The sequence below is a fragment of the Glycine max genome, chromosome 7, assembly GCF_000004515.6.
Source record: "Glycine max cultivar Williams 82 chromosome 7, Glycine_max_v4.0, whole genome shotgun sequence".
Taxonomy (NCBI): domain Eukaryota; kingdom Viridiplantae; phylum Streptophyta; class Magnoliopsida; order Fabales; family Fabaceae; genus Glycine; species Glycine max.
The window spans coordinates 291,093-315,517 of NC_038243.2; the positions used below are offsets into that span (position 1 = coordinate 291,093).

The 24,425-nt window shown below is 34.9% G+C and overlaps 4 protein-coding genes across 6 annotated transcripts; 1 reads left to right on the plus strand and 3 right to left on the minus strand.

The window, feature by feature from the left end:
- Positions 1-961: 961 nt before the first annotated feature.
- On the minus strand, positions 962-5,128 carry LOC100776243 (uncharacterized). Of its 3 annotated transcripts, none has more exons than XM_003529666.5 (9): positions 4,645-5,128; positions 4,387-4,576; positions 4,254-4,316; positions 4,032-4,171; positions 3,526-3,563; positions 3,398-3,443; positions 2,641-2,805; positions 2,123-2,306; positions 962-1,443 (listed from the first exon to the last, which is right to left on the minus strand). In XM_003529666.5, exons 1-8 carry the CDS (start codon positions 4,745-4,747, stop codon positions 2,131-2,133), a joined length of 921 nt encoding a protein of 306 aa, XP_003529714.2. In that variant the 5' UTR covers positions 4,748-5,128; the 3' UTR covers positions 962-1,443; positions 2,123-2,130. The 3 variants fall into 3 exon arrangements, with proteins under 3 accessions (XP_003529714.2, XP_006582991.1, XP_006582992.1); XM_006582928.4 differs by having other exon boundaries at positions 962-1,438; positions 4,645-4,992; XM_006582929.4 differs by lacking the exon at positions 962-1,443 and adding an exon at positions 1,787-1,983 and having other exon boundaries at positions 4,645-4,976.
- Positions 5,129-5,164: 36 nt separating this feature from the next.
- On the minus strand, positions 5,165-7,177 carry LOC121175138 (exocyst complex component EXO70A1). The gene has a single exon (XM_041017137.1). The coding sequence runs from the start codon at positions 7,175-7,177 to the stop codon at positions 5,165-5,167; it is 2,013 nt and encodes a 670-aa protein (XP_040873071.1).
- Positions 7,178-8,519: 1,342 nt separating this feature from the next.
- Positions 8,520-14,510, minus strand: LOC100802469 (coatomer subunit beta-1). Its single transcript, XM_003529475.4, has 4 exons — positions 12,108-14,510; positions 11,326-11,838; positions 9,582-9,667; positions 8,520-9,095 (listed from the first exon to the last, which is right to left on the minus strand). Exons 1-4 carry the CDS (start codon positions 14,154-14,156, stop codon positions 8,891-8,893), a joined length of 2,853 nt encoding a protein of 950 aa, XP_003529523.1. The 5' UTR covers positions 14,157-14,510; the 3' UTR covers positions 8,520-8,890.
- A 4,700-nt stretch (positions 14,511-19,210) lies between these two features.
- Positions 19,211-22,879, plus strand: LOC100807616 (protein MANNAN SYNTHESIS-RELATED 1). The gene is made up of 6 exons (XM_003529484.5): positions 19,211-19,732; positions 20,202-20,334; positions 20,446-20,516; positions 20,959-21,044; positions 21,731-22,310; positions 22,401-22,879. The coding sequence occupies exons 1-6, from the start codon at positions 19,631-19,633 to the stop codon at positions 22,677-22,679; spliced, it is 1,251 nt and encodes a 416-aa protein (XP_003529532.1). The 5' UTR covers positions 19,211-19,630; the 3' UTR covers positions 22,680-22,879.
- Positions 22,880-24,425: the final 1,546 nt, after the last annotated feature.

Sequence of the window (24,425 nt, forward strand, 5' to 3'; positions counted from 1 at the left end):
CATGTGCACATACCTCTCAAGCAAGGCTGGTGGACCCTGCTGTCTCAACAAAGCATTTTTTTTCTTATGCTTTTAAAATACTAGTCCTGGATCCATCATAACTGACATACTCTTTCTTTAGCACTTTACTAAGAGATCATAACCAAAATTTTACACGAATTTAAAAGAGCAAAACCTTCCTCAATAAAATTTTAAATTGTCCCATGGATTTACATGATCTGGCCACTTTACCAACTATCAATGAGTGTACTTTTACTTTTATGGAGGGACATAAAAAGTACATTTCACATTTGTTTTCATGTCATTCCATATTTGATCTTACTCCTGTTTTGGATGCAAAAAAAATAAAAAAAATCCCCCCTCCCTATCTTCTTTTAAGATTTTTATGTCTAAGAAAAAAAAAACTATCAAAAGGTTTTTGCTACACCTTATTTTTTTCAAGTAAAGAATCCTTTCTTGGTCTCAGTTTAATGCTGTTTAAGATTCGCAACTTTTTCGTTTGGTCTTTAACATTTTTCAATGTGGAAATGTAAGTATGAGTATGAGGTGAAGGTTTATCCTATCCTGAAAGCTGAAGTGAGAGTATCCATCTGTCAGATAAATTTTTTTTTTTTTTTTAATTCGACCTCTTTGAAGGGCAAGCTGATCAACGTAAGTGAATGCAGATTGCCTTGGCCTTAAACCTTTCTTTCATTCCATATATGTCATAGGAAAGCAGTGTAAGATGTTTCTTGACAGGACATTCAACAAGAAGTTAGTTACTTTCTATTCTGTGCTGTTGACTGTATTCACCTTTATCACGTGAATCTCAATTATCGCTCAAAGCAGACAGTGACTGAGAGAGAGAGAGAAGGGTCAATGCTCGTGTACTTCCTTCAAGCTAACTGTTGCAAAGTGCAAACATAAACCTTCTGAAATTCATAGGAAAAAAAGAGGATAGCATACAAAACTTAGAAGGATGGAAATAACAGTGACCTTCATTGTCACAGTATTACACTATATTTAATGTCTAACACAAATACAACCCTGAAAAAACATTCCTCAACATTTCTTCATCGTACGAAAATAAAGAGTAAAAATTGCATGTTTTTTCCTTTATGCAGTGCTAAATATTGGACCTACAATTCTTCACTGGCATATAATAATACCAAAGCAAGGTTGATAGAGAATTGGTTATGGAAAAAGCTTAAATCTAGTAGGAATATGTTTTAAGAAACTTGTCTTTTTGTGACTGAGGATTCAGTGGAACAGTCAGCCATAGTGCCATACCAAACGATCCTTGGACGTTACTGCTAATGCTGCCATAATCGTGCAATCTTGGGACCCTTCTTTAAAGCTGACACCGCGCTTGGCCCGTATTGCCAAAAGCAGTGTCCCTCTCCCTCTAACTCCAAGTATCCCATTATGACTGAAATGCACTCACTTTCCACCGACAATCCTGACCTTAAAAATAAGACAAGAAGGAAAAAAGTCATTTCACCATTTAGGCATTTAAATTTGAGAAAAAAAGGCTTTAAATTTTACACCATATGTTTGTGTTACAGGTTCATGTGAATCACGTTCGACCCTCGAGGTTTCTTAATACAATTGTAAAGCATTCAAAAGTCATCTATCAGCTGAGTTTTTAATTCATATATTAGCTCATTTTAACTTTAGGCTTCAACTCAAGCCAGACATAAAAAATGTATTCTAGCTTGTAACTACAACGTTATTGTTGAGGAAAGGGAAATGCAATTTTCTTCTACTCGACATCACATGTGAGGTTGTACTATTCTTGGATGTTACAGAAAAAAAAAAAACAGTGTTTCAACCTAAATATTTAATGTCCATAAAGTACAAACTATCTTGAGTTTGAATGAAGATGTTAAACATTGCTTTGCCGAGAATGTTGCAGTCACTTCTCATTTCACCTTATCTTACAACCAAACGTGTAACATAATGTTCAACATATTATTCTCTCAACTAGCTCTACCCTGGGTTCGTCTGTACAGAAACAGCAAACATGGACACGGAGTCATATGTCCCTCATATATGCATTAGAAACTTGTCTGTCCACACATCATTGATATGTGCAAAACTGTTAACAAAAGAGTCGTTTAACTTTATCTAAGGGAGGACTAACCACTTTCTTCATTGATCTTCTTGTAATGATGTGTAATCCTTCACCATTAAAATCTCCCCACATAACTTACGTGGGACTTGCTCCAACTTTGTCCCCTCTTGCCATGCTTGCCCTACTGAAACCCCAGGTCCTAGATAGCGAACATACACAACAATTTGATCGTTGAAAGGATAAGGATGTTTAACTGCAAAAACAAAAGCCAATTAAATATTAAATGAAACTGGGGCGTGCCAAGACTTTGAATAATAACATCACCACCCCGCTTGGCTTCTGGTGTATATTACAGGGTAAACCAACGAAGAAATACAATATATAACAAGAAAAGAGTCACCAAGAAAATAATGCCACAAGATACACCATGCAGACATCTATCACTAGGTTAAATTTTAACATCTAGAAGTCAATATAAATACTTTAAACTATCTAACGTGTACTTACAGTTGTAAGTATTAAGATTATCCCCTTATGAAAGAAATAAAATAGCACTTAACTTTATCAAAATAAAAATAAGACCCTACCTGGTCTTGGAAAGCCTAATGGGAGCTCTTTGATATCATGTAGTCCATCCCCAAATTCATATGCTAAATCACATGGCTGCTCAGTTGACATCACTTCCTTAAGTTCTCTCACCGTAAAGTACAAGGGAGCAAAGGAGTCAGCAAATGCAGTCAAAACTGATCCACCTAGGAGGTTGTGAAATTCATAAAATATGTAATGTAATTAATGTTAATAGTAAGGACAATCGAATTTAAGCTTCATACAATGAACCACAATGCAGCCATAGAAGAAAAAAAAGGAAAAAACCAAGCCAAGCATCACAAATGAATTCATCAAAGATCCTTGATTAAACCACAATTATACAACATCTTGAAGGAAAACCAGCTAGATTATACAACCTCTTCAATCTTCTTCTATGATTCTATACAAATTATTGAAGCATTAGGACTCAGAAACCAACACTTGATGAATTAAAGATGGACCACTAAACAGGTAAAGGTGTAAAACTAATTATGACAGTGTGCATTATTTGACTTTCTCACAATATTGCAGGAATTTGGAAAGGTATTCAAGACAAGCAAATATTCAGTTACATTTTTCTTTTGCCTACATGCTGTTATATAATTGGACTTTAAAGTGGCATTCACAATCATAGTAACAATGCAACCTGGAAATATAAGGTGCAACACCATTTAAGATTGATGGGTATTTTTCACTAAAATGAGTAATTGTGTAAAGGTATCCATGCATTTCTCTGCCAAAAATTAAGAAACTTACTAATGATTCGTCCATATGCTTGCCCATCCTTGCCAGTAAATATAGCCTTAAAAAGTAGCAAAGGTTTAACTCTTCAAAATGTACTAACTGTACAAGAGGCAAAAGCAAAACCGAAATGGTGAATTTACCTTTCTAAAGGAATTGATCCAGGAAATTGACATTGGTCCTATGTAACAAAGTTGAATATTAATATAGTTTAAAAAATTTAAGCATGCTAACAGTGAGAAGCTAATACACATGAAAAGAAACCATGACAAATATTTTCGACACACAAGACACATTGAGGTACACATCGGCAGAAGTGTTGGAACAGGAAGCCATGAAAGAAGGCAGGTGAAGTTTGCAGGGAAATATGCATTTCCTAATTCAAATGAAAGGTCGTTTCGAATCCAGTAAAGGGAAAATATAATATACATATATAAGAAAAGGGAAGACATTTTGAACACTGGGATTCAAGTGTGCAATGGTATTAGGGAGCAAAATTGGTCATAAATTACTGGTCCATTCCTTGACGTGGAGGTCAGCAAAGAATGGGAGGCAGTAGGAAACAGAATGCATTGATTGTGTAGTGTTAAACTTGACAGTGACTAATACCAACAACACATTCACAACAATGATGAATGAGTTCTCTAACCTCCACTTGATGTGCAGTTATAACATTCAAGCATGATACCATCGTTGGTGGAGCTAGACAGCAAGGTAGATGCACTTTTCTTTACTAACTTGGGATCATCGAATCGTGTACCAGCAATCTGCCAAGCAATTGATACAAGTCTGCACAAAAATTGGCAGCGTGAGTGTTCGATAAGATGAATGCGGAAGAATTAGAAAAAAGAGAAAGGAAAAATAAAAATACCTAGGTTTCAACAATCGGAGAAGTCGATGTCGCCTTTCCTGAGGAATATCTTCAATTTTTTTCCTGAAGAAGGAGAGTGAGTGAAGTGGCATTGCATTGAAAGAGTTGTAGGAAGCATAATAGATAGTGATACCATAGGTATGCAGCGGGATTATAGGAAGATGGGTCGAAAGGGATTAAGTCCTTAGGAGGATCAAGAAACGTCACCACATCCTGCTCATCCAAGTAAGCCTTGTTACCGCTCGGAAGCATTTCAAAGGGCTTATCATCCCAGGCAGAAACATTCAATTCATTGCTCCCACCATTTCTGTACATTCCCAAACCTACAAAACACAATCCAAATTATTTAATTCAAGTCATGTAGCGCAGCAATGCCAAGTGACGCACGCACCTCTCAGCCCTGGATGCATTTGCCGGCAAAAGGAACGACGAGTTGGACGCCACGACCATCTCGGTGGTGTCAGTGTGAGTGTCGTCGCCGCCATCATCGCCATCACTTGATAACAGAGTCAAAACGCTGCGTCTCGTCTGGTGTGGATAAATAAAAACGTAGCAAAACGAGGTGTCGTTTAGCTATGCAAGAAAAACGACATATTATTACTTCTTAAGTTGCTTTTAGGTGAAGAAATGCTTCTTCGAAGGCGTGTTTGACGTCCGCATTCCTTTCCCCAGAGAAGTCACCGATGAAAGAATAGAAATATACATCAGAAGAGAATAGAAAGAAACTTGTATATAATTTTCCTTGAGAGGCATTTATTCACTATAAGTCTTTTCTTTTGTTGAAAAAGATAATAAATATCAAAGTCGGAGTCATTTTTATTAAAAATAACTAATGTGATAACATGTAAGTAACACTTGTAAATGATCTGTATTTTTCTACACTCACACATTAAGTTTCATCCTGCCAAGCATTATAGAGCAGCTAGAGTCAAGCGAAACTGATGACTGACTTGTTTTATTTTACTAATCAAGTCTGCCTGTTTAATGCTACTAGCCTTCCTCTGCTTCGGCTGAAACATAGACCTAATCTTGTTCTCCAAACTCTGCGCCCTATATTTCATATGCTTGTCAACCTTAGCATCATTTTCTATTGACAAACAATAATTCTTGACATAGGCCCTGTAAATTGGTATAATACCTTCCACCAAATGCTTGCATACATTTTCCCTCAAGATCTCATCGGATATTACCCAATTAGATTGCTTCTTGTACCTTTCATCAAAAGCTAGATTGAAAGCATTTAGTCTCTTTGCCAAGTCTTGGCTTGTCACACTTGCACTGGAGGGTGAAAGTATGTCCCTTGGAACTACAAGAATAGATAGAAGCTTTCCCCAGCTGGTCCTCAAATAAAGTGCTGCATAATAGTCCTTATATTGCTCGTGTGCTCTTAACCAAGAATCTCCCATCATATTTCCAAGCACAGTACCCCTCAAATTGCAGAAATGACAGTGATTATTCATCATAAAAAGGTAGGACAATGTGATATCTTCATAGGCCTTTGACCAAGTATCCAAATTTACTGCAACCTCCTTAATTGCATTATATATTTGGCATAAAACAATACCCTCTTCGTACGCTTCCTTTCTCCAGCTAAGATGTATTCCCAAAACCTGTGTCAAATGTGGCCTATAGTCATCCCCAAGCAGCTGATTGCAGTAATCAGTTACAAAGCTTACCAGCTTGGGAATGCTGCCATCAGGGGGAGGAGAAGTTGGTCTTTGCAACTTCACTTGCGCTGGAAGTTGCCAGAATATCTCACTGGTGCCATTGACTACTTTTTTTATAAGATCCTCAGTCACAGTTCTAATTTCTTTACAAGCTTTCACACTGAAAAGCTGGTTGAATTTTAGCCTCAGACCATTTAAGACCTTGAATATGGACAGCAGGTTCAACAACTTGAGGGGATCATTTTTCCTATCGGTGATAATCTTTCCAAATCGAATAAAAGAAAGAATTCCTGATTCCATGGCAATCTTTGCAAAACACCCCATCCATGCTTCTGGACCGATTTTCTCAAAGACAATAGCCGAGAGCCTGCACTCAGTCTCGAGCAGTTGCTTCACAACCAACTCCAAATGGCAGCCCCATTGGTCTATGTAGCTCTCCATACACTGTACAGCCTCAAATTCAGCTGTTGGAATCTCAAGGTAACTCAAATCTAAAGTATTCAAGCTTCGACGAGCATTCATACCTCGAACTTCAACATAGATAGATTGACACTTGTCTAGCCTGCCATTAGCATGTAATCTCTCAGTGATGGCATGCAACTTCCCTGCTAAAGAACTTGTCAATGGCAAAGCTTGTCTGGCAATACTGGCTTGCTGGCCAATGTGTGATGTCAATGAAACCAAAGGAAGAGGCATGGAGTTTGCTATGAGAAGCCTCTGGAACTCAAGTTCTAGTTTGTCGAAAGCAGTGCTAAGAAGGCCTCCATCAAGGCGAGCACTTTCCTCCTTGACCTGCAATTCTTGCAATATTCTCAAAGATTTCTTCACATTCAACAGGTAAAGCTCATTGGTGATTGGTTTGTCCTGTAAGAACTCAAAAACGTCCTTCAACCAGCCAACTGTTAACCTGCAATTATCAGTGAGAAGCTTCAGTGCTTCCTCAAGCTTCTTTGTGTCTGACACATAGGTGTAAAGATCAGAAGAGGGGTCTGTTAAGAGAGAATGCTCCAACTGATGAACAGAGTCAGAAACTTTGAGGAGTGCAGCAGCAGAACATAGAACACTGTCTATACCGTGGTCAATGTTGACAAATGAGCACTTCTGCTTTGAGATGGGTCTAAGGGAAGCTTGTAAGGACAGATATCTCTGGTTAAGTAGCTCCAACCTTGATCCAGATTCATCTAGTGCAGAGGAAATGGCACTTGATGTTTCCAAACTAGTTGTCAAGCACTTTCTGGCTGCTTCAAGACTCTCCATATCAATGGCAAATCAAGCGCTGATTCGAAATGATTACTAGTTTGGCTTTTAGATTGCATCCAGATTATTACAATTACTGACACATGAGGTTTGGTCCAATGAAAAAGATAATATTTGTTGGTTTCTTGTTTATCGCCCCACTCACATTCCTTCACCAAACTCAACAAATAAAGTAAAAAGGGGGATAACTTCACTTATAATAAAAACATCTCAGTAATGTAATGTCAACCACCAGGCGGTAGAACTTCCTTGAATTAGGGTACCATAACATAACCATATGCACAACTAATTTCTCACGCCATTCTTTATTATTCTTCAATCCTAGCTTCCTTGTTTAATTCGACGACCAAGACCGGCTAGTCTTACTTCAACTGCCTCAACAATCAACCAAAAAATTACAAAGATAGTCTCGTTTTTGCTGCACGCAATTCCTATCGTTGATTTTACGCGCCTTTAATTTGTCTTGAAGCAGATGTCGCAATGAAAAGGCAAACAATTCACCTAGTTGTTGTTGTTATTTTACTACATGTACACTCGTTTCATTCATTAACGAAGCCAACTCAGGCGAGATCAAAAGGTTTTACAAAAAATAATTGAACTTCTAAAAATAACTTACGATTTAGATTTATAATAATTTCTAAATTGTATTAGTAGTTCTTAATTATTTTTTTAATTTTAAATGAAGTTTATCAAAATAATTTATTTATTTGTTTATTTCAATAAATCTTCCTATTAAAATTTTATTAAATGATCAATTATTGCTTATTCAAGCACATCCTTAAAAGGTTTTGTTGTAATTTTTTCATATTTTTTATTAAATATTGTAATTTTTTTCAAGCATAGAAAGTCAACATCTGTATCATCCAAACAAGTATGATATTAAGCTATATCCCATTTTCTCATCTTCATTCCCTCTCAACATCTTCCACAACAACGAAACAAAGCACAATAAAATCGCATGCTATGAAGGATTGCGCAATTGCAGATTTGTGCTTCATAAACTCCAGAGACGAAACTTCACCTACTACAGGACTGCGTGAAACAGGCATATCCCTCGAACTCTTGTTTCTTTAGAGCAAGTGCTTATCAACTTCTATAAGTAACTTTTTCAACTTAAATTGGCAAATTTAAGCTTTAACTATCACTCGTACTATGGTACATTTCTGTACAATGGGGTCTTTCGAAGTTTTAAAAGTGTGATCAAGGAGGGGGGCAATGTTAAAATAACTAATGATATATAAACAAAATATTTTTGAAAACAACAAAAAAGGAACCACTGGGAAAGAAGGGAAACCACGAACCTAAAATTATAAATTATTAATGATAGCTAAGGCACAAATCATTCACGTGACAACTACCATTTATCATTAATGATTATTATCCTAAGACACGCGAACATATGTATGCAAGGCCAACCAGAACAAATAGTCACTAGATTGATTCTCATATCAATAGACGGTGTCCCTCCCCATGTGTAGAAAAATAAAAGATGGGTAATAACTAATAAGGATTTTTCTTAAGCAATATCCAAGGAAAGAATACAGACAAAATTGGAAATTCAAAAGGGAAAAAAAAATTAATACTAACAAGCGGGCTGCCACCAAAAGCCGCAGAATTTGAAGCAATAACCAAGCTTGAAGTTAGCCGCCACAAGAAGCTACACAAAGTTGATATAAGCGAAGAAACATCAGAGAAAACGGGCATTTACTCCTATTAAGCGGCTCCCTTCTGTTTCAAAGTTATCTTATCCCCAAGACTGAGGGCAATTCCCTGAGTTTTACTTCTTATTCTGATGTATCCACTCAACTTACCATCTGATTGCTTTTCAATGCTCACATTCACCAAAGCATCTTCCCCAAAAACACTCTTAGCATAAAGGTTTGCAGCAAGGAATCCACAATCCCCTTCCAATGCCGATCTAAACAAACAACAACCAAAACCCCATAAAATCAAGATATAACAATGTTTTATGTCCATACATTAATGATTAGTAAGTAACATGAAATGTTGAAATAATATTCTCTTTTATTTCTACAATTTATTAGAATGATGTTTCATGTGACAAAAAACAATAACAAGCAAAGTTAAGACTCAGAAGTGAAGAAGCAGACAAGTGGTGCAACAAAATGAAGATGCAGACAAGACCAGCATTTGAAAAAACTTTTCCTGTCTCAAACTATCAAATGCCACAAACACTATTTTTATAAGATATTTTATTTATAAAATTTAAAAAACATTTTTCTTAGAAAAGCAAAAGCAAACAGGTCTTTAAATCCATGTAGTAGATGCTCAGAAACACACATGCAATAACTGCCAGAAATTTGCATGTTTGGGTGTGCTACAGAGAATTTCTTGTGTAAAATTAGCGTCCACAACAGAACCTGAGCAGAGACAGATAACTTACGGTGGAGTCAGGCACTTCATATTTGTAGACTTGATAATGTGGTTCAGGAAGTCCCTCTCATCTTGTAATACTGTATTTACGGCAACCTAAAACATAAAAATCATTTTAATAAACGAATCAGAGATATCAGCCAGTTAATGCAGAAATGTATTGCCTGACTCAAGAATCCCTATCACAGTTGTGCTTCTGTGATAACTTCACCAATGCACGGATGTGCCAATTTTGGCATCATATCAATATATATATCCAGAAACATGAATGATATGGGTGCAGCAATAATGCACGATTATTGGTGTTTTTCTCTGATGCATTTTAGCAGGATATGGTTTGACCCAAGACAACACAAAGCCAATCCTGCATTCACACAGATGATACCAGCCTGTGCAGAAAACTCCCAAAATTACAGTGAGCATTGCTCAAATCTGTGTGATTTAGTCATTGTGGGATAAATTGCATAACTGTTATCCCAAGTACGCCACAAAATGACCATCCCCCAGTCAGGTCAAGACATATCCAAATTGGATATTTCCAACCATATGAAAACTCACCTATTTTTTACTTCCTACTTACAAATTTTAGGCAGCTTCTGAAACTTCCTTCTACATCTCCTTTTGTTTAGACAGTTACAGTTTGTTAGCCTGCTTTAATGTGTTTCTTTTAATATTTTGTTTTTATTAAGACTTTCTTGTAAATGTTTTTTAGATACAATATTTTATTTTTCAAACTTCGACTTCCGATATCCTTGCACTTCAGCAAGTCTGTCTTTGAGAAAATAGTTTTATGGTGTTATTAAGTAGATATGTTTCACTACAGCTTGAAGTTATTATGATACCAGATATATTTTATTAATATAATATACCCTGTCATATCAATATCAATTTAGACTAAGTTTAATAAATTATCCTTATCATACAGTGGGACATTCAACATAGGTGATAATCCAAAGAGCAGAATCACAAGTTATAGCTACCATACAAGCTAAGAAACTATAGAAGATTCAATGTATGGTGCCTAACTAAAATGAAATGAAAATCCTCCCAGATCTATCTCCCCATTCGCACCCAAAGAGAGATGTACAGTAGAACCAACAGCATATAAAGTACTTCATTTGTTATCAGTTACCACTTCTCACTTCTCAGGCTAATTCATATTAATATGGAACATAATGAAAAGGTCAAACATCCGTTTGAGAAAATAATATAACTACTCTGCATGTTAACATTTCAGAACAGTGACAGGATGGGGGATCAAATCTAGACATTCTTACAAAGTAACCAAATTCTTCACCAACACCTAGGAGCGATATCAATTGTGGCATATATCCCTATTAAGTACCATCTTATTATTACCAAGGTAGTAAGCCATCTTTCATAAGTTAATAAAGAACGTTAACCTAATTACAACAACATCAATAACCATGAAATGTGTTACTATAAATACATGAACTTCAAAGCCAAAATAGCATTATGTCAACCATCAAGATATCAATGCATATATTGGAGACAAAATGCTATTAAAAAACAAATTCCAAATCATAACTTTTATGAGCTCATAGTTAATAAAAACACCAAGGGCTCATTAAAAGAGCACACCATAACTCTAAATGCTAAAGTAACTAATAAAAATTTGTCCCGTAATTTTTTTAATGAAAGTGGAGTTGCTTTGAGCAAGAAAAGATAGCACCATATTTTTTTACCTTTTGATTAAAAACATAGCCAATGGGAGAAAGAGGAAAGAGACATACCTTGTTTTCCCACTCAAACTCAGCCCACATAGTTCTGAATGCCACATCGGCACAAGATGCAGGAGAAATGTAGTCCATGATGTCAATATGGATATCATTTAGAACAATAACTGTTCTCTCAAGAACATTAGAAGATGTCTCATAGACTATGTTACCAAATATAACTCCTGTTTCAGTTGATGAAACCTTAATGTTGGCTTTAATTTGTTTGCTTGATTCTGGAGCAAGCGTATAGTTTTGTGGACGCTCAACAAGTTTGAGATCACCCATGGTTGCTAACTCCAAACATAAATTCTGAAGAGTTTCCTTGGTTCGGTTGATGACAGTAACATCAAGGACAATGTCATAGTGATGCACTGTGACATATGCTTCAGCATAAACAGGATCACTGAATCCAGTGAGCTGAAGAATGCGATTGAGCTTATTTGCATCATCTGCATCCTTTGTAAACTCCCCAGTAGCACGTTTGAGATCGTCTTGAACCTCATCTTCCAGCTCAAGTTGGCTCATACCCTGAAGAATTCAGAAGAAAAGAATCCACATATTGACCATTAGAAGAAACACCAGAAGAGCTAGTGTACTTAAACAGATGCTGATTGTTACAAAATTTATAAGCCACTGGCAGGAATTACACACATGAACCATTTTAACATCATAATTCAAGCAATACATGTAAATACAACAAAGTTCACATCATGCAAAAAGAAGAACTTGAGAAATATAATCAAACAACAATTCAGTTATACCCTCACAAAAAGAGTATATAAATTCAGTTATCATACCTTCCTGCTCTTCAGATGGTAAAAATCAATAAGATCATCAGGCTGTGCATTAGAAATTTGAGCCTTAGCTTTAATCTCCTCAGTCTCACGACGCTGCTTATCTGCAAGCATTTTCACAAAGCTCTGTCTGCAAGATTGCAGCCATATCTTCCTTATTTCATCACCAGTATTGCACAACAATCTAATGCAGAGGACAATCCTGTCATAAGAATCATTATCAATTGGATGTGGAAGAATTGAAGATTGACCCAGCTGCAGCATTGAAACAATGATCAACAAGGCCTGTGTAGTTGCCTTGTTAACTTCGGCTTTTGAAGTCTGAACCTCTTCCAACCTTAACACAAGTTTTGTCAGTGTACATGCAACTACAGCCCCAAGAAAGAAATCACCTGAAAGAATGAGTGATCTCAAGTTCCCAATTGAGGACAGAGAACCCTGTACAAGGGTGGGTGGTGACATGGCAGTTTCCAGAGCAGCACTCTGGGTGGCATAGGTCCCATCTGCAAGAATAGCAGGCCTCCTAGAAGACACAGTGGTTGAGTTCACCTGCTGTATGGGTTTCGATGCCTCCTGACCGTCTCCTTCCTCAGTAACAGTATAAAACGGGAGGTCACCAAGACACTGCTTAATGGTTGCAATGCCACTCTCAACCTCCGAAAGTGACAGGCAATACTCACCAATTATCCAGAGCGCACATGAGCACACCCTCGCAGCACGGATTTGGTAGAAAGTATCCAAAAGCCTGGTGATGATAGAAATCCGCAACTTGGGGTTGGTCTCGATGATCTCGCGCACAAAAACAACCACATCCATGGCAGAAGCCACATTGGTATCCCCCAAGAAGTCCATCAACAGATGCACGACAGTGCTAGCCACCTCCGGGAACTTAATGGCACAAGTATGAATAGCCTGCACCAGCATCTGCCTGTACTCCCCATTCTTCTCATGCTCCCCACTCTGAGTTTTGACAACCTCTTTCTTGAGCATCATAACAACCTCATCAATGTTCCTGGGAGTTATGAGCTCGAGAGCAATATCAAGAGTCTTCCGCCTAATATCATGATTGGGAGTGGAAAGTGCCCGAAGGACATCCATGACCATCTCCACCATGATTTCCCTACTGGAAGTCTTGAGCTCATTCAAACGATCAAGCACAATGAGTTTAACATTGTTATCACTCTGAGAAAGTAAAAGCTGACAGTAAGTACTAGCAGCAGCCCTAATGGCAGTGGGTGCAGAAGAGAGTGACACAAGGGTGCTAGCACATTCATAAATAACAGCAGTGGAAGGAGCATTCAAAAGGGATATAATGATCTTAATGTACTTCCCCTTCTCCCCCTTATTGCTCCTACAAACCTTCCTAATCAGCTCCAACACCACCATCTGAAGCTGTTCACCCCAGTCAATAATTCTATCGATATTCGTAAACAGATAATTGATGGCGCGATCCTGCGCGCAAGAAAAGAGCATAAGAAAGGCATTGCGCTTACTAGAAGGATCCTGCTCGGTGGACAAGAACTTGTCCACGATCTCCGGCGCGCTGTCGAGGAGCTGCTCACCCTGGGGGAGCTTGTAGACGGACATGACGGCGAGGACGGCGTTGCGGCGAACGAAGGGGTGGCGGTGTTCGAGGTTGGCGAGAATGGAGGGAATGAGAGGCTCGATGATCTCGGACTCGTTGAGGCGGCAGAGGAAACGGAGAGTGACGCCGCGGATGTACTCGTTGGGGTGCTGGAGGTTGTTACGGAGGTTCTGGCAGATGAGGATCATCTCAGGGAGGACCTTGCCGCGCGAATCGGTCTTGTCGATGATCTCGAGATAGAGGAGGAGGAGCTTCTGGATGGTGTGGTCCTCGGAGGGGAGCACGTAGCGGATAATGGTGATGAAGAGCTGCGGAATGGTCTCGCCGTTCAGGAGGATCATGATGGCCTTCTTGAGCGCGTCGATCTTCGCAGCGACGTCGTTTCCTTCCAGGGCCTCCTTGATCTCATTGGCCAGCGCCGGCGTGCCCTTGTCGAAGTGGACCACCAGAGTGCACGACTTCTCCATCTCTGAGACCAGATCTGATCTTGCCAATTCTGAATCACACACAAGCAGAAGCAGATCTCTGGGATCTGAGTAGAACACCAAAACAATATCCTTGCTGAATTTCAGTTTTTAACACCATCCGTTCCACTTCCACTGACTCGTTGGGCTTTCATACTCTGAATCTTATCCCTGACTCCATTGGGCCGCCAATTGGTGTCTTAGGGGAGTTGCTATTCTCACACCCTACATTTTGAAAATAATATGAAAAGACTATCCTACCCTACCTTCAGTGTTCCTCGCATAAAGGCATGGTGAATGCCTCCATATACCTGCCACTTGAGGAGATGATAATCACCCTTGCTAATGTTTGGACCGTGCATCATCCACCGATAAGGATGATGCAAAATTGATATTGAATACAAAGAGGTAGAGCAAGCTATGAGAGCCAGACCTCAGGTACAGTCGAGCTGAGGTGGCTACAAACCCTTTATCACAAATATGTCGCTTTTGGATTCTTCTTGTGGCCTGCCAGAGCATATTTGTTCTATAATTTAAACTACTTTACATTGTTAATTACTATTGTGAAGTATAAATAATTGATTGAATATCCAAGTTTTTATTATATTGCATAAAATAATTACTAATTAATAATATAAAGTTATTATACTTTATCATACATGATTAATATTCAAATAAAGTAAATTTTTGCTTTCTGTTCAAATGTTTAAGTTTTTTCCATCCATATTAAATATAATAACATGTTTATAAATCAACTTATTTACAATTTCAATTAATTACCTTAATCACATATTTATTAATTATATTATTTATTTTAAATATACATTTTAAAATAATCCTACTTTAAAAGAAATGTCATAATTATCTTAATTAATTCAATTAGAGTTTATACTTGTTTTAATTACCTTAACTGTTATCAAGGGTACTATAAGTAAAAAAGGGATTATCAAGGAAATGACACATCATTAGTGAGTAACCTAATACAAATATACATGATACGTCAACATTCATTTATTTATAACGGTCAACGTTTAAGTTTGGATTTGAGATCAAGATTATGTGATTGATTAAAAAAGAGAATAAAATGCGCAAATAATTTTAAAGAGAGATCAAAATCAGAAATGAAAAACAATTAGGAGGACAAAAAAATATAATTTTACATTGAAAAACTAATTATGAGGAAGCTGACAATAAACTAAGGAATGAGACAATTAAATGAAAGGGGAAAAAACATAGAAGTGATAAAAAAAATAGAAACCTCTCAAATAGAGAAAATGTAAAAAGAAAAAAGAAAAGGAAGAGAAATGGGGTGATTATTCAAAAGAACATATAAAAAAAATAACGACATTGAAGAAATGAGAGGAGAGGCCAAATATAAAATCAAATTTAAAAATATAAAGAAATCAATTAAAATTATAAAAAAAATACTCATAATGAATATAAGGATGATTGTGAAAATATGATAAATAAAAAGATAAAAAAAATTCAAATTTTGCATGTAAATTAATTTGTATGTAAACATCTTGATGTTGCCAGAAATACTATTCTTTGTAGCATTGCTCCAAAAATTGACACGTGATAATTTATTTTTACAAAAAATTATACTTTGTATACAAAATAAATATAGATAGATATAGATATATATTAGATATAAATATAGATTGGTTGTCTTTTTATTTAAAAAACAATAAATTTCTCTCTCGATACAAACAAACAGCAACGGCTAATTGTTACACGTGTCATTTGTTAATATCATGCGTTATAATAACATATGTCATTATTTTCATAAACATATATATATATATTTCAAAAACTACTATTACCAAGTGTATTTTGAATCAAAATAAAGTGATTTTGAAAGATGAATTTTAGCTACAACTATACATTTTATTATTTTTATAATTTATAAAAGATGGATGTAAACATAAATTTTTGAAAAAATGTTAGGGTTACACTCTCTAATATATTATTTTGAACACATTCTTTCTTATTGATTGATATTTATTAAAAATTACAAAATTTAATAAGTCTCATTTTATTTAATGATTATCTCTCTAACATAATTTTATAATTTTCAATGCATTTAAATCAATAAAAGAAAATGTGTTGCTGGCACTCCTCAATATGCATCATCCATCCTCATCAAGTCAAGTTATGTAGAACTTGATAAGGTTTCTTGAATTCTTAGCTAACTTTACGACTCCTCCATTATGTCTTCTCTAGCGTTAACCATTTAAATCATATACATTCTTGGTATAATATACTTTTACAAATACCTATTAAGATTTAACCATTTTATCGTGCCATTGTACATGCCAAATAATCAGATGATGTAGTAAAATTCTATTAGATATTTGTCTAAAATGATCATTTAGTCTGTTGGAAAACATTATAATTGGTTTCACCGGCCAAAACAAGTAACTCAATCAATAATATTATAAGTTTTGTCACCAAATGCACAAGAAACAATGATGATCTTACCACCCTAGTGTATAACAACTTTTAAATCTCCAATATATGGCACAAACAAGCGATCACCAACAAGCAAGCCATCAAAGTCAAGAAGTTTAACATATTACCAATATAAGATATTATATATCCATTATCCCGACTCACCCTCAACCTTAAAATAAAGTTCATAAAAGCCCATGAAAGTAACTAATTTCTTATCCCTTATAAAAAAAGCACCAATGTAATTAATTTATGTATCTCTCACAAGTTCCATGTAAAAATAAAATCATCAATATTTGTTCCTTTTCTTCCTCTTTATTTTGTTTATCTTCTTACAACCACATGTACACTTTAAAAATAATAATTATATATACAATCACATATACATTTTAAAAAATGACATTTCTATTTATAATGAAACACTTCCAATGTAATAGAATGGTTTATAAGTTTAATGGATATGCATCGTTAATATAAAAAATTATAGTGCCAACTAATAGAAACAATATTTCATAAAACTTTTAAAATAATTATTACATAAGTCAATAAAATTATCATATATAATTATTTATAATTTAATGATAATGTAAAAAATCATTAGATGCTTTACATTCAATACTTTATTTTTAAAAAAAAATACTGTATTTCTTTTATACTTGGGATTGGATCCCCTGAGGCCATATAAATAATACCGAAGGAGTAGAGTAGGGACAGCCATTGTATTTTGATCCTACTATAGGTGTTTCTCTATTCACATTAATAGAAATAGAAGGACTGATGAGCTACTACTTCTCTTTCTTAAGCCATTATTTTTATTCTTTTTTTTACATAAATATAAAAATTGCTATCACCGAATAATCATCACAACTTAGACTGTGTACAAAATAACTAGCGTTAATTGAGCAGAGTAGAATAAGATATCATATGGGTAAAAAAATACATGTTTGATTCTTGTTAATTATTTGTTTGAGGTAGGAAAAATTTAAATTCTATATAGGTGTGCTTTGAGTTGAAAGTCTTTCTCTTCTATATAGTGGGACACCATTAATTTTTTTTTTTTGTTTTAAAATAAAAAGGTACGCATAGTTGGAGAATTATTTTTTTGTAAGAAAAACGTCATTCTTTCCTCTGAATTTAACACGAAAAGAAAAAATGGTGGGACTTTGAAAACAATATAAAGACGTAGTTTAGACCGAGGATTTAGCGGGAGGCTTTAAAGCCATTTTTTGAGGCGGATTAGTCGGGATATCGGATATCCAATTCCTCTCATTCGATTTATTTGACTTATAAACATTATCAATTTTTAATCACATCTAAGGACTTTGTTTGATGAGGACATATAACTAATAGAAAATATTGAATACTGAATGCAACTCTTGTTGACCTCTCAAACCCCTACCCAGTTTTAATTATATTTTTATTAAATTTTCTCATTACAAATAATATTAAAAAAATATTTTCCGGATAATTAAATTACAATAATTTCTTCTCTTCAAAGTAAAATAATTGACTCTTTATTGATCATAGTAGTATAAAGTAATGGAAACGTTTGAGTTCAACTCTGGACTAATTTTTACAATATGATGGGTTTAAACTTACAAAAGTTAGGCAACCCACAATACTAAGAAGAGAGGGGAATTCCGTGTTTGTTCTTCGTCTCATCGTGTGCAAAATCCGTCAGACTATAACCACAATCACAATATTATGAGAGGGATTAATATCTGGTTTAGTGGGATGGAGATACCTATAGCAAGACAAAAAAAAAAAAAACTTATAAAAATTTGTTATAGAAATAAATAGTCTAAGAACTCTCAATGAAAATCGTTATACTTATAGTGTGAAACAAATCTTTTGAAAAAATTACGATACTAATTGAAACGAAAACGATCAATAGGTTCTCAAGAATCTCAGTTCTCGCACTAATTGAATCCGTCTAATATTGAGTTACGATTTCAATCTTTGTTTTATTTGGATAAATTAGTGATTTTGTATATATCCTGTTTTTTTTCTTCTTCTGAATTTTGTATATATCTTGGTTAACAGGGTCAGTGCGACTTTTATAAAAATTCAGAAATTTAATATTCTATATAATATTTTTAGGTTTTTAATACATCAATTGTTATTTTATCTTTTAAATGTATTTTGATATTTATTATAAATCTCTAAAAAAATGTGTGCTTAAATTATCTTATTTAAAAAATAGTTCTCTAGTTTTAATGAGTAATATTTTAGACTGACAAGGAAATAAAAAGTATTTATTATTTAGTAAACATTTATCATATAAAAATTTATAGCATTTACGTTATAAAATTATTAAATAAAACAAACTTCATATATATTCTTACATAAATATTTAAGATATTAATTAAGAAGAAAGAAATCCCAGTAATCCACGTTTGGAAAATATTAATTTTGATTGGGTATGATATTTTTATTAGATGGAATTGTACTTTTCAAACTTGATATTTTACAATGCGTGGCTGTTGGCTTCGGATCTCGAGCTCCAGCTGAATAACAATATACAATTACCTCATTTGTTGTTATTAACATCTCTGCGTTGGCATTGGGTTTTTAATATACAATACAATTTTTTAGAGACCTGTAATTAGCATAATGCTAAAGTAAGTCTAAAGATCTTAATTAAATGTGTGTGTTTCTCTGCATAGAGATCTTATTTAACCTTCTGTGGTAAGATTAGTAGAGTAAGAAAGCATGTGTCTTGTGTAGAAATATAATTATTTTTAATCTACAGGAGTATGGATGGTGTTAGAGCAGCCACTGAAGGATGAAACTAATGATCCTTAAATTAAGCATTGGTTACCAAACGTGGGTTTAAATACTAGCAAGTGTTGATAGGAAATGCGACGTAAGATTTTAGTATTGTCAGGGGTAGTGTCGGTGATGAAGTAACTAGAATAAATATAGTTACAACATCAACTTCCATGTTCTTCATGTTTCACTTCTGCTTTAAGTTTGTGGCTTTCTACTTTCTCTTTCTAGAGTAGGACTAAACTCATACACTGATCATGGGAGTGGATTTAAGACAAGTGGTGGCGGGTGTCCTCACCCTCACAATGTTCGTCATGCTTATACACATGATCAAAAGAGACCATTTTGATGCTGTTGATGTAAGAATTACTCTCTCCTCCCTCTTCACTTCATTTTGTTTCCTACTCTAAACAATTTCCCAGGGATCTATCTTCTGTATGTATTGCTTGTAGAGATCATAGATCCTTAATTCACAATTCATATATTTAAGGAAATAAATAAATAAATCTGTAGCCAAATCTACCCAAATTGATTAATCAAGCTTGGACTTGGTAGACAGGCAAATTGCAAACTCACATTTATCTGCCTTCTGTCTTCTCCTATTCTCTCTCTCTCTCTCTCTCTACCTGATTTTCTTAGCAACCCAAATTCAGAATCCATCTTTTTTTATGCCTTCAAGGTCACCCTGCCTTCCTCACAACGTTTATTTATTTATTGTCCAAAAAAAGAGAGAAGAAAAAAACAAAGGTAGAATCATTTCAATTCAATACATGTCAGTCCAAGTGCTTTTCCAATGAATTTATTTCACTTTGACTTTTTGTTTTACAGGATAAACTTCCTGGAACGGAGGATGTCAGCTTTGAAAGTACAAACTTTGATACTACTCATGTTAGAAAGAACATCGGGATTTGGAAGGGAGATGGTGATGAGTTAAAACCATGTTGGCTTAAGCCATCTGAAGGTAAAATTTGATTCTAAAGACTTACAAATTGTCAAGGAAGGAACTTATATCAGTTACATTTGCTCACTCTTTTTGTCCGTATTAATTAATATTTTTGGCAATGTCTGGCAGATAACGTGGATCAGACTGAGGGGTTTGTTACCTTTTCTTTAACCAATGGCCCGGAGTACCATATATCTCAGGTAACTGATCCAACTATTGTGCTTGTCTCATTGAAGAGGTCCTTATTTATTACTTGCAGCTATTTTTTCCTGTTGATGATTCCCTCTCCTCCTCACCAAAAGGAAATGAAACCATTTCTGTAGATAATCCCTTCTGGCTTGCTTGCTGACTTTAATTTATCAGTGCTCTCAATATGTTGTTTAATCTACAAACCATCTATAACTTTTTCCTTAATGCCCTAGTATTGACTATTGAGTTCCATTCTCCATTTTGACTTTTCTTATAATCACCCTTCCTTCCTTCTGCTGTTTGTTTCCAGCATCTTGATTGTTACTTGTTAGTTCTCTATTATTGTCTCATAACTTCTGGTGAAGTTTGATCCTGAGATATGGCCCTTTCTTAATTCATAATTTCAATTATTATTTCTCACATTATGTTATTTTCTGGTAATTCCTTGTCCAGATAGCAGATGCAGTGCTTGTTGCTCGTAGTCTTGGGGCGACACTTGTCATCCCTGACATTAGAGGAAGCCAACCTGGTGACAAGAGGTTAGTAATTGTTTCTCCTATTTCAATCTCTGCTATAGTTGAAGAGATTGGGGGAGGGGGTAATTTTGCATCTTTTTTCAGGATAGTCATAATAGTTTTGCACTTTTGCTTGCTTGTTTTGCTTTCTACCGTGATTGATGCTCATCTTATCTTGTCAGCAACCAAGACATCGCTTGTTTTTCCTATTGGCTGCTGATGTAAACAATTGAGTCATCTTTGCTAAATAAGATCTTTTTTCTCCTTCTGTTTGATATATAATGCCAGTGTATTCCAATTCATTTTTCTCTAAATTCCTGGCATTGCTTTAGAAACAGAAGTAATTGTCATGGGTGGGTGGTTTCAGTTTCTATTTTCTACAATCTGTATCTTTAGAAGCTTTGCTTCTTAATATCTGTGTCCTCCCAACCCTTCTTCTAACAGACACCACTCCAGGATGAGGCTAGAAAAGGCCAGCCAAGTTTGAAGTTAAAAACTGGGAAAATGACTCACGTTCTCTGCTTTTAAAAAATGGAAAACACTTTTCTGCATTGTTAGTATTGCAAGCTTGTTTTGGATGTAGTTTAATTTGAAAATGCTATATTCTGATGACATTGTTAAATAGCAGACAGTTGAACTTAATTTGAAATCAGTCTAATTTACTGTGTTTACAGATGCACTTGCATGTACCTAATATAGTTATGTCTCAGGAACTTTGAGGACATTTACGATGTCGATGTGTTCATGAAAAGCATGGAAGGAGTGGTCAGAGTGTTAAAGGATCTTCCTTCTCATGTATCAACACATAAAATTGCCGCCGTGAAGGTTCCTAATCGGGTTACAGAAGACTACATAGCTCAACATGTTGAACCTATTTATAGATCAAAGGGGAGTGTCAGGCTTGCTACTTATTTCCCTTCAATAAACATGAGAAAAGCAGGGGAAAAAAGTGATGCTGAATCTGTTGCATGCTTAGCAATGTATGGAAGCTTAGAGTTGCAGCAAGAAACGCATGACCTTGTTGACTCAATGGTTGAAAGACTTAGGACTTTAAGCCGAAAGTCAGATGGCCAATTTATAGCTGTGGATCTGAGGGTTGAGATGTTGGATAAGAAGGGTTGTCAAGGAAGGGATAGTGAAAAAGAGAAGAGCTGCTTCAATGCACAAGAGGTTGCAGTGTTTTTGAGGAAGATTGGTTTTGAAAAGGATACTACAATCTATGTGACACAATCAAGGTGGGATGAAAGCCTTGACTCTCTTAAAGATTTGTTCCCTAAAACGTATACAAAGGTGAGATATTTGTTCTAATTTCATCTTCCCATACACACATTTTATTTGTAGTAAGCATAAAATTTCTCATTTGCTCTGAAATTGTTGCAGGAATCCATCATTCCTGCAGATAAGAAGAAAAGGTACCTAGACTCTGAAGATTCTGAGTTGGAGAAAGTGATTGACTTTTATATTAGTTCTGAGAGTGATGTTTTCGTACCGGCAATATCAGGTCTATTTTATGCAAATGTAGCTGGTAAGAGAATCGGCTCGGGTAAATCCCAGATACTGGTTCCGGCCAATATTCCAGATTCATCTGCTTCTGCCTCCAGTTTCTTGTCCCATTATGTCTCCAAGAAAAACCACTTTGCCTATTCTTGTTACTGTTAGTTCGAAGTGAAGACATTCTTAGCATCCAGTGGGTAATGTTGTGTACCAATTGTACTGAATGATGCTTTCCAAAATGTACCCTTTCGGGAATTTCAGTGTTATGGCCTAAGGCCTCTTGTTTGAGTGTTCACCAAAAAATTCAAGTTACTGTGATTTGACATGTACACAGGGCTTTCTGAACGGATATTTAGTTTGTTAAATTATGGTTGCCCCCATATTTATTTTTCATAGCTGGTGAAACAATTGATAGTCCATTCATTGTTTCGGGGGACGTTTTTTTTTTGTTTCAAAAAGCAAATAAACATGCGCAGTGTACCAAAAAAAAAAAAGAGAAACAAGAGGTTTTTATTTCCTTTTCCGAGGTTAGATTTTTTCTTAAGAAAGATTTAAACTCCTTTTTTTAAGTAGTATATGAAACTACTGCGTCATCATTCAGCTGGCAAGATGACAATGGTAGGTGATTGAAGTTCCATCTCAAAATTTTAACCTCAGTAAAGTTAATATTTCATCCATCCCAAATAATAAAATTATTTTAAAAATTTATTTGTCTATTTTTATAAAATTATTTTCTAAATTTTAGATCATTAATTAATTTTTTTCCTTACTTAAACATCCTCACTTCAAACATTAATGAAAAAAAATTAAGTAGATAGAAAAATAATTTTTTTAAAATAATAATACAAATAATTAACAAATTTAATATGATTAACTAAATTAACTATTTTTTCTTAAAGACGCAAATTAATTAAAAGAATTTTATAATAAAAAACAAAGGGAGTATATCATTATTTTCTTATTTTACCTTTTTCTTATTTTTCTCCAATAGAACACTAAGTGTGCATGCTTAATACATAAACAAACGAGGTTTTGTTATTCTGACTTGTGTTTAAAATTTTGACATTTAAACTATTTGATTGGAGTAAATCATATTTTGGTGTTCAAAAGATATAAATATAATCACCTTAATTTTGTAAAAGAAGTCTAATAAGTGTCTTTTTAATATAAAAAAGTGATATTAATGGTCTTCTACCAAGTGTATATATATATATATATATATATGGACAATCATAAAAGATGTATCGACTTCTTTTATTTTAAAGTTCGTAAACGAAGAATTATTTTGTAGTCACTATCGAAATACTAAATTTATATTTACTATTCTTTTAAACTTTGGGATATTTCTTTATTATATACAACATTTGGTTTATTAAACACAGTAGAGAAACTTAAATGAATAAAATTATGAGTAATATCTTACAAAGGTAAAAATTAAAGCTAAGAATGAAAATAATTAGTGCTTGCAAATTTTTAGAACTGCCTAATTAAGCTCTTGTGGTTAAGTATCATTGACTGTGAAACACTACCAATAATAGCAACAAGCCAGCTGGTAGAGCGCATGACTTTTAACGTGATTGTGAGTTTGATTCTCAAAAACGGGTTCACTGAAGTTTCGTTTTTCAGAAATTTACTGTTTTCTACAAAGTTCTCCTTCATCTATTCGAACTTCATTTTCATTTAATAATCAATATAGGCAAATTATCTTCTGCTTCTCAAAGTTTCCTTTTTCTTTGAAAATTTTGACCCCCAAAATCTTTGAACAGATTACTATAATCGGACAATGTGAAAACCGAGTAGATGTGCTGCTTGCAAATCTGAGGAAATGTCCAGCCGATTGTGTGCTAGACTGCTAGCCACCATATTTTCCCTCAAACAATCCGGAGAGCTTTTCACTTTTCATTTGTTCAA